The following is a 10,631-nucleotide window of genomic DNA, read 5'->3' on the forward strand; positions in this document are numbered from 1 at the left end:
AATACCCGTGTACGTGTGGACGTAGCCTAAGTGACTTATATATGTTTAACCTGAGTAGCGAAAGACAGCGGTGGGTTTGAAAACAATTTGCTGGGAGTCCGGTGTTCTCACCGGCTCTAGTGAGCCTTGCCCCCGGCTAGCTATCGAGCTAGTGGGTAACAGACGTCTCCGAAAACGTTGGAGCGCTTTTGAAAATACGTGGTGTCTTGATAAACTGAGCAGATATTTGAGGTTTACACAGCTACATTCTTGCCTGAAAACATGTTAAACGTTTATTTTGTGACCCAGAAAGAATAATAAGAGTAATATTAAAACTAACTAGCTGCCGCCATTGTTGACAACTGAGCTGGGCTGCGCTATGAATTCTGGGACACAGCTTCTTCTTCTTCTTCTGGGTTTAACGGCAGCTGGCATCCTTGTACATGCAGTGCTGCCATCTTCTGTTTCAGTCCGTTATTACACTCTTAAATCCTACTACTTATTCCTGCGTCTTTTGGGATCTTACAAAGCTTCAAACGACGCGTCGACTATTAAATCAGTCGTCGACGATTTTGATAGTCGACGTAATCGTGACTAGTCGACTAATCGTGGCAGCCCTAAACTGAAAATAGTTTTGGATGATTACTATACCTTTCTAATGTGATGTTGTCCCTGGCTCTCTGTCTCTCCCTCCCGCTCTGTTCCTGTGCTACTGAGAGTGTAACTACCTACACTCTAAGAACTGTTTTGTTCGCGACCGAAACATTACTAATTGGTGATCAGTGGCCTGGCATTAGACATTAAGATGGAACTATAGAAAAGATCACCTGTCATTAACCTGCTCCCATGCCATTGATGTGCAGTGAGCAAAAATCACCTATCCCCTGCTGCAGGTGCTTACTTAAAGGCAGTATAAAGACTGCTGCAATGTAGTCAAAGATGTAATCATGTTGTCTGCAGCTGAGCTGTTGGCTAGTTGTGTTCTATATTACCACTTAAGGATCTATATTTTTTAAAACATTTATTTATTTCCTTCTTTTCTCCTATTACTTTATTCTTCTTTACATCTGGTAGGTGTGTGTATCTGTGCAATTCACTTTCTCTTAAATTACTTTTAAGCATAACATAGCTAACACAAGCAATACAACAAAAACAAAAAACAGTCACAGGGAGGGAAATATGTTGTGTTCACTTTTGGCCTCCAAATATTGTCATTGTCTCTGATTTTGCCATTGATGTCATCATTGATGAGTTTTGCACTGGATAACAATTTGTCCCTAAAATTAGAGAGCCATCGTAGCACGAACGGAGCAAACCGCAAATGTTCAGTAGTTTGTAGCTGCACTTTTACCAACTAGTTTTCTTTGAAGGTTTGCAAAGATTTTTGACCCAACTACTAAAATGGTCATGAATGAAAAGCAATAACGATGCTTTCTCTCACTGTTGCTGTGTTTGATGTAAGAATTGTTGGGACGCTTTTACTGCACTTTTCAGAACATAACCTGTTGCCTATGTGAAAACTTAGTTTGTCAAAAGTACTTGCATAATGATCAGGTACAAGGTCTGTACAGACAGTGTACAGATTGATTGAATTATTCCACAGTTCAAAATGATTTTACAGTGACACTAAAGTCACTTAAAGTGCAGAGGGCTAATGTAACCAGTTAAATTAAGCGCAAGCGGACAACAGAGCATCGGTCATGGTACTCAACTTTAGTTCCTTATCTCCTGCAATTCAAAATGAGCGGAGGAGTCCAATCTTGTCCCCTGAGGAAACAGAAGATCTTCATGAGCTGCTCTATGCCAAAATCCTGCCGCTGAGCATGCTCTTTTGATTTATTGCGATCATGTTTAGGGGGCAGGAGCATGCATTCATGACTTAAGGCAGCACCAGTCGAGGTCCATCTGTGTGCTGTCATTACCAGAAAGTCAACGGCAGATCCAGCTTCCTTCACCAACTTTCCAAGCCATACGTTGTCTCTTTTCTGAATGCTGCCTACTCAGCACACCACCACTGGACTTGGAGATCATCATAATAAAACTACCAAACCTTCAAAGTTGTGTGCATACGCTTTATTGTGAATTGTGGAACTGAAGCCTCTGGCAAAACAGGCAAAGAGATGAAAACGTATCAGTTTTTTGGGTTGCAATTCAATATTGTGTATGCTCATATTGGTGTTTCAGTCTTTATTTTATAACATAATGTTTCAGGAGAAAATTCGTGTTACAGATTGACTTTAGTTCGACCTTGTTGGGCACTAATCATGGGTCTTGTTAGATGTTGGACGACTAGCGTGTATGTTCCGTGTCTCTATCCACAGATCAGGGACATGACAAGGGCAAGATAAGATAAGCTGCTTTAGAAGATCTATTAACCTTATTCTTCTAATGTTAACACCTCCTTTCTATTTTGTTGTTGTTGTCTCCTGTGTCTCTATTGTTAAAATGCCCTGTTTTCTGTGTGTCTCTGTTTTTGATGCTTTTGTTTCCACCTTTCCTTCTTACTAGTGAAGATGAAGATGATAAGATATGATACTGACAGAATGAATCCGTATGAAGGAAGGAATCTTTGGAAAGCAGAATCTGCAAATTAAGAAATGGCCTTCCGGATGATGGACCCCATCTTTCCAAGATTCTGAGGCCCAGTACAACTCATTAACCTTTTTTCTTTGTTTTCTTTATTTTGAACTTCCCAGCTTTCCATTGCCATCGAAGCGTTACACCCCTTCTGTTGCACCAGGGCCCCAACAGAGCCCCCTACTGGGTGGGCTCCCAGGGAGCTTTTTACTGATCGGACAGCAAGCTGCATGCTTGCGGCTGGCTCAGCTGAAAGCCCACCTTACTTTGACACAGATAAATAATGCTGTTGCTGTTGGTGGTCGAACCAAGACACACGCCCCATTTATACCCACAACACCCCCCTGCCCGACTGCTGCAGCCATCAGTCTACTAAACCTTCTGAAGGTTGCTAACACCATGTCCCATCCCTTATATAACCCCTATGCCTCTGGGAATCAAAGTTCAGCCCAGGGGCGCTATGGACAGTCCAGTATGCAGGCAGAGAGAGACTCTCATAAGACATCTCCTCATCTTGGGCCTGGGTCCAGCTTTAGCTCTTCCGGAGTTTCATCTGCGACTCCTGCAAAATCTGGGGGAATAATGAGCTACAGGCCCGAAGGGAGTAAGACTTCAATGGAAGAGGACATAAAGAGGTCCATAGACATGCATATAAGCAGAGCCAGAGAGGAGGTGAGAAATCAGCCTGTAAAAAAGAACAGTCATTTTACCAGCACTCAAAGAGATGAGTATCATTCTTCAAGCAAAGATGTGACTTCCTACATGTTGTCTTCAACCTCTCAAAGACCTCCTGATGTTGCAAGTAGCACTAGCTCCATGGACTGGTTGCCAAGCTACAAACGGGAAACTGAGGATGATTCGTCTAAATACTGTTCATCATCTGCTTCATTGAGCTATCAAAGCACTGGTGACGGTAGGTTTAATGCCTCGAATGAAAGAGAGCGCAATGTGCAATCCATTCCAGGCTTAGGTGATTATGACTACCCAGTGCCAGACAAACCTGTGGGCTCTGCAGAGTCTACTCGTCCCAAGTACACTTCGGAAACAGCTGTGAACATCCTTATGCAGTTTGGACTTGAAAAAGAGGACCTGGAACATCTGATCTCATACCCCGAAGATCAGATGACTCCTGACAACTTGCCTTTTATCTTACGACAAATCCGCATGGAAAAGGCAAAGAGATCTGCAACAGCAGGTCCATCAAAATCCTACTATGATCCTCATTCCACCACAAGTATGAGTGGAAGGGAAAGGTTGAGTACTTCAAGAGGGGAAGGGATGCGTCAGGATGAATTGTCACCTATTGTCCAACCAAGTAAAGTGATTGATTATGGACATACTGGAAAATATACTGGGAGCTTTGGGGATGAAATTGGAAGAAGCAGCAGTGGAGCCAGTAGTGGTGGAAGTGGAGGTACGCTGCTGATGGCCTCCTATGATGGTCACAGTCGAGAACCACTGCAAAAAAGTATGACAGAGGTGAAAAACAGCACCTTGGTTTCTTCCCGTGATCAAGGCAGCTCTTTTACCAGTCATGGCTCAATGCGAAGTAGTGGTCCAGCTAAACAACTGCCAACACAACCAAACCAGCCTTCTCAAGAAATCTTCAAAGGTTTCTCTCTGCCAAAGACAGACACAGACTTAAGACCTCTTAAAGCAGAAGTTACTAAAACCCTTCCGTTGAAAAATTCAGAGCCAGATCGCCAGTCAGCGTCTAAAAGCCAACTAACTCCTAATATAGTTCGTAGTGTGCATCCAAGCCGACCAGGCCTTGTACTCATTGGCAGCAGCAGCAGCGACAGTCACATCAAAGAAAAGAGTAAGACTCACGGGCAAGTATCAAATGTTTCTGAGCAGATGAACAAACAGCAAATGCAGCAGAAGCAGGTACAACTGCAACAAGTGAAACAGACAATGCAACAACCACCACGCAAGCAGCAGCAGCAGATGCAGCAACAGTTGAAGCAACAACAGTCAAAGCAGCAGCAGCAGACGCAACAGCAGCAGACGGAGCAGCAGCATACGCAACAACTGGAGCAGCAGCAGACGCAACAACTGAAGCAGCAGCAGACGCAACAGCAGACGCAACAGCAGCAACTGGAGCAGCAGCAGACGCAACAACTGAAGCAGCAGCAGACGCAACAGCAGACGCAACAGCAGCAACTGGAGCAGCAGCAGACGCAACAACTGAAGCAGCAGCAGACGCAACAGCAGCAACTGGAGCAGCAGCAGACGCAACAACTGAAGCAGCAGCAGATGGCCCAGGTACCTAACCTGCCGATTGGGTTGCAGCAGATGCAGAATCAGCCAACTGTGCATATGGGACAAGCTTTGCAGTCTCAAGTTTTTTCGGCTGCAAAGCCAGTTCCACAGCCGTCCCTCATGCCAGGGCTCATGATGCCCGTTCCTCCGGGTCTCTCGCCGGTAATGCAGAACTTCATGAATTTCATTCATATACCGCAGCCCGCTTCCACCAAGCAGCTTCCAGCAAAGGTAGAAGTGACAGGGAATATCCCAGTGCTGGCCCAGATGCAAGACTACACTGCTGCTTCACCTAGGGTCTTTCCTCATACCTGCTCTCTATGTAACAAGGAATGTAATCAGATGAAGGTAAGTGGAAGATTGTTCGATGTTTTTGCTTTCTGTCAGTTTTTATTTATTTGACATGCAATGTTTTTTTGTTTTTTGTTTTTTATTTGATTTTAGATCCCATTATAGGACTTTGGTTTGGGAAAAACTTCATGTATGCTACTTTAAAGTTTATTTGTTTGTTTTGTTCACTATTCCTGCATGATGGTGACTGTAGGAAGACTACCAACTTGGCTTGCAAACATTTGGACAAATTTTCACATAATTCTGCAATTCAGTATTCTGTAACAGAATTTCTGAAGGATTACAGCGCAGACTAAACTTAACTATATGTTTATCAGATATTGTAATTTAAAAACACTACTAATAAGAGACCTTCAGAATCTTCAGTGGTCTGTACTTGCAATTGATAGATTTAATCTCTTTTAAATTGACATAAACTGATGCGAAGACATTCAAGGCTTTTGCTAACAGTGGAACCAAGGCCTCAGATGACGTGATGAGGAGAAACCTGCAAACCTGAAGAGCCTGTGCATCAGAAAATGTTGGAAGACGGCTGTTTTTTCATTTGTCTCTGTCCTTGGGCTGCTGTTCCACAGTGCACATTCAGCTTTGCTTTTTCTGGAATTGTTGCTGAATGTGAAAGTTCCCCTTTTTGTCTTTTGTTAAGAATAGTGTGTTTTGTCCTTTATTTCACATTAGTAGGCACCTTGTTTTTGTGTAATACTCGCTTCTTTCTTTTTTTTTTACTCATACTTTCTTTTTAAGTTAGTGTTTCTGTGTCCCAAAAGGCAACATCATTTACTACCACAAACATAAGCACCCGCTGCACCCACTCATGAGCTACACAAGCACCAGATTTATTTTGATTTGTTGTTGAATCTCTCTTTATGGATCGGCCTTCCTTCGCTGCAAATTTCACATTTGGGCTCCTCGTCAAAGAAACAGCGCCTTCCTCTTCTGGCCTATTTCAACATCATCTTCCTGTCGCTACTCCAACTGTGATCAACATAGGTGGTGCATTTTGTCCTAATCCAAACTTGGCCTCTCCTGAGACGACCTTCTTGGAGCCTCGGGAAAGTTTGATGCCATAAGAAGAGCCTGAGTATCCAGAATCCAGAGCCTAAGATGATCCTTTTGTTTTGGTTGTTTGTAATCAGATGTTTGACTTGTGTTTTCTATATATACTAAATAATTTCATTTTTAAAATTTTATCCCAGGAGAGGTATAATGTGTCATGCTTATTTGTTCTTGTTTTTTTTGGTCTATGAATGTTTCTAAGTACAATCCAGGCTCCTGGCTAATGTTATAATGCTTCTCCATTCAGTGAAGGACTAACTGTTAATATTTTAAGTTTTTTAAGGCCACTGCAAAGTTTAGTGACCTTTTATCAGCAAGTGATGTCAATGACAAACGTTGCTCCTGATAAAAATGAACCTTGTTTAAATGTTTGTTTTTTGTTGTGACCACTAGGATTGGGTCTCCCACCAGAATACCAGCCTTCACATCGAGAACTGCAGATTTCTGCGAAAGCGGTCAATCTTTCTTCTCTGTACTTCGTGATTATGAACTGATATCTTTGGGGCAGCACAACCATGGGTGTGCCAAAATGATGCCGGGGTTGTAATGCTAGGATAGCTTCCTAAGAACTGTTCATTTGTATTTTTTCATTATCGTTTTTATTTGCTGTATTTTTGTAAAGCACCTTAATGATCTGCAGCATTTACCATGAGCCATTTCCCCTAACCTAAATTGTTATGAAGCTGAATAAATTTCTTAATTAATGAACAATAATATATTTTTAAGGACATTCTATCTTGCAACACCAGACAAAAATGTATCTGTGTTTTTCCACAGATACCCAGAATGGAACGGTGAAAAAGCATCACTGCTAGGGTAAATATCTTCATTTGAAGTCATTTGGCGAATAAAAAAATATGCCAGCATTGGAGGCTTTCTTTTTCTTTGATTTAACATGTGCCTTTCTTTTTATATGCAATTGTTAGTGCGTCAGGTGCCAAGCCCTCTCCCTCAACTTCTGCTGAGACTTCCCAGAAGAAAACCAGACATGAGAGTCGTTCCCGTTCCTCCAGCCCCCGGAGCCATCGTGACTCGGAGCGTAGCAGGGACAGGCGAAGTAGCCGTTCCCGCTCTCGCAGCCCCCGCACTTGTCGTGACTCGGAGCGAAGAAGAAGTAGACGAAGTAGCCGTTCCCGCTCCCGCAGCCATCATGACTCGGAGCGTAGCAGGGACAGACGAAGTAGCCGTTCCCGCTCCGGCAGTCCACGTCGCCGCCGTGACTTGGAGCGTAGGAGGGACAGACGAATTAGTCATTCCCATTCTCGATCACGCAGCCCCCGAAGGGAGAGACACAGAAGCCAATCACGATCTCTTTACAGCTCCAGACGTGATCGCAGGTCTGTCCAACATACATTTTGAGAGCTAGGATCAATCAAGAAGATTTAGCTCTCTAGTGGAGAGGGCGAAATGTAATTTATTTAATAATGTAAACTTAAACACTTAATTGGTGGACAGTATTTACCTTTTGTATCCATGCTGGATGTTTGCTTTGAGAGTTATGTTCACTTAATGAGTCATTAAGTTTTTTGATTAATACTTTTTTCAGGTCCCGGTCTCATTCTGACTCCTCGTGGTATGACCGTCCTTCCTCTTCCCGATATCGATCACGGTCAAGGAGCCGTGAGAGGCGATCCTCGCCAAAAAGAAGAGATGAGAAACGTTCCCCACCGAGGAGAAGCTGGGAGAGGCGGTCGTTGGCAAAGAGGTCATCTCTTATGCGAAATAAGTCGAGCAGCTCGAAGATCTTGGCAAAGAAACTGCTGGAAACATCAGGTTTGAAAATTGCTTCACAGTTTTTGGGTTTTTTTGTTTGTTTTTTTTGGTATGTAGTCATTGGTTTTTCTAAAATCAAAGTTATGTTCACTTGTCAACCCCCCTCATAACATTAACTTTACTAATGCAAATTATAAATAAAGACCAGTGCCACCAGAAATGTCAGTATAGTTTTTTCTACTATTATAAAAAATGATTTTTGAGACTTGGCACCCACCAAAGTGTGAATCTCTTTTGTACCTGTGGTCTTTTAGCTCTCCAGTCCTTATCAAAACAGTCTGACCTGGAGACTGTCGTCAAAACTTTGGCTCCTGCCCTGCTGGCTGAGCTAGCCAAGATGAAGTCGTCCCCATCAACATCATCATCATCATCCTCACGTTCTGCATCTCCAGAAACAACTAAAGGGAGGCCTAGCACAGAGACCAAGGTGACTTCATGTTATGCCTTTTTTCATTAATGTAATGTTTTGGATTATTTATAATATAATAAATAGTGACAGATGACGCGATTGTTGATGCCAAGAAACCAAGATTAAATCCTTCAATACAAATTTATACAAGCACAAACTTTGAGTCCAGTTGTCATGATGAAATCTGCATTTGGTTTGTTCATATTTTTCTTCTCTGTGTTTCCACAGGCTGCTAAATCTTCCCCTCCAACCATGGTGAGGCTACAAGGGATTGTCAGTAGTCTCTCTCACAGTGAAGTGATTTCTGCTGTGGAGAAATTCGGAAAAACCAAGTCAGTTGTTTTGTTTAGGTCAAAATTACAGGTATGTACACTGAAATTTGTTCGCTGTTATAGATGGATGAGTTCATTGACCTACTTGTGAATCTAGAGAAAATTTGTCTCCTGGTTTGCTTCTGCAATCTAAGATAGATATTTATGCACGGTAGCTACAATTCTCTATAAATATACTGTCTGTTCATGGTTGTAGTCCTGCATTCATCATGCGGTTTAAAGTCAGTTGGTTATCCTTACTTTTCTTCTGTGGTCTTGCAGCCCTCACATTCATGGCTACTTTAGATTATACTGAGCTTTTATATAGACATCGCAATGTCAGAAAGTTTCTGCTCAAGTCTAATCCTATGAAAACATACACACTGTATTTTGTTTTTATTTTGCTGCTTTGCATTATGCATTTTTAATCTATATATACACATTGCACTGAAAACATCATTTGAATCGCATTGGTTGCTTGTAAGTTGCCACAGTTGCTTGTAGTTTGCTTGGAAAACTCAAACTTGTCAGTAAATACTTGTAAGCTCATGACAAGTGCTCATATATGATTTTTAGTGTGAATGTAGTAACTTAATAGTTTTGGTAGTAATCCAAATTAATGTGTGTGTGTGTGTGTTTGTGCACACCCAGGCAGTTGTGTGTTTCGAGAAACAGGAAGATGCTGAGAAACTGAAGAGCTTAAAGAACTTTGACATAAAAGAAGTAACTGTCAGTGTTGTTAATGAAAAGGTAACTTTGTTTTCCCTTGAGAAATACAAATATTAACATCGCTGCTCTTCTGTGGCAAAATGATCAGTAATCTGATTAATCCGAAATAATCTTTGTTTACAGGAAATTGCATCCAAGAAAACCACAAAAACTAAACTGGAAACTACAGCAAAAGTCTCGGTTTCCAAATCGAAAAACATCTCAGCTGAGCAGAAAGCTAAAACCTTAAAAACTGGTGATAAGGCTGAAGAAGCAGCTTTAAGCCTCGAAAAATCTAAGAGTAAATCTACGAAGATTCCCGAAAAGCAGCCTAACACCAGTGATTTGAAAGGAAAACCTAAACCCAAAGGGTCTCAAACCGGTGCTAAAGAAGCTGTGGTGGCACCTAAAAATACAGCCAATGCTATGAAGGCTGTTGAACCAATTAAAGGTGCTGCAGTTGATGGTGAGCCAAAAGTCTTGACTTCCAAAGCAGAAACGACCTCAACCACGCAGAAATCTAAAACAGCAGGAACTCTGAAAAAAGAAAAAGTGGATCCTTCTAAATCAACAACGTCAGAGGATAAGCCTGATGTAGAGACAAAACACAAGAAACCTGAAACAAAGATTTATGAATCTGCGATGGGGCCTAAAGGTGAAGCACGAAAAGCATCAGCTTCTGAAAGGGAGGACCACACGGAAGTTGAAACTTCTACTGACGGCAAAGATAATCAGGCGTTACCAGCTATATCGAGTGAGAATCAACTACCAACTTGTGCAGCTGAGACCAAGCCAAATATATCACCACCAAAACCCTACTGATCCACCTCAGAAACCACAAACTGTCATCAAAAGTACAGAAGATTCACTCAAAGCTTCAGAACAGACCGAGCAGAGCTCAGATTCTGCTGTACAAGAAGAAACACAACAGCAGACTGCAGGAAAATCACCTGAGATTTCTGTGGAGGCAAAGCAGAGAGTTGAAAGTGTAGAAACGGTTACAAAGGACAAAGGTAAGTGGACAGAAAACACCTTCATGTGTGGAGTATCGTTGACAGCAGGATGTTGGACGGAATCAAAAGCTAAAGACTGCTTCTTGACGAGAACAGTTTTCAGATTTTTATTTAAATCAGCTGGGAAATTTGCATCCTATTTAAACTACCACTATTTAACTTAACTATATTTCCTTTATTCTAAGTCTCTGT

General features: G+C 42.0%; 1 protein-coding gene across 1 annotated transcript in view; it reads left to right on the plus strand.

Moving 5' to 3' along the window:
• Positions 1 to 10,607, plus strand: part of LOC146522623 (uncharacterized) — a 42,987-nt gene extending 32,380 nt beyond the window's left edge. The window contains exons 2-10 of the mRNA XM_085153476.1: positions 2,676 to 5,166; positions 6,619 to 6,680; positions 7,003 to 7,041; positions 7,152 to 7,562; positions 7,772 to 7,998; positions 8,253 to 8,425; positions 8,636 to 8,770; positions 9,370 to 9,468; positions 9,571 to 10,607. Of these exons, the coding sequence (XP_085009602.1) occupies positions 2,676 to 5,166; positions 6,619 to 6,680; positions 7,003 to 7,041; positions 7,152 to 7,562; positions 7,772 to 7,998; positions 8,253 to 8,425; positions 8,636 to 8,770; positions 9,370 to 9,468; positions 9,571 to 10,248 (4,315 nt within the window). The 3' untranslated portion in view covers positions 10,249 to 10,607. The remainder of the gene's footprint in view (positions 1 to 2,675; positions 5,167 to 6,618; positions 6,681 to 7,002; positions 7,042 to 7,151; positions 7,563 to 7,771; positions 7,999 to 8,252; positions 8,426 to 8,635; positions 8,771 to 9,369; positions 9,469 to 9,570) is intronic.
• Positions 10,608 to 10,631: the final 24 nt, after the last annotated feature.

The sequence above is a fragment of the Neolamprologus multifasciatus genome, chromosome 3 (genome assembly GCF_963576455.1).
Source record: "Neolamprologus multifasciatus chromosome 3, fNeoMul1.2, whole genome shotgun sequence".
Taxonomy (NCBI): domain Eukaryota; kingdom Metazoa; phylum Chordata; class Actinopteri; order Cichliformes; family Cichlidae; genus Neolamprologus; species Neolamprologus multifasciatus.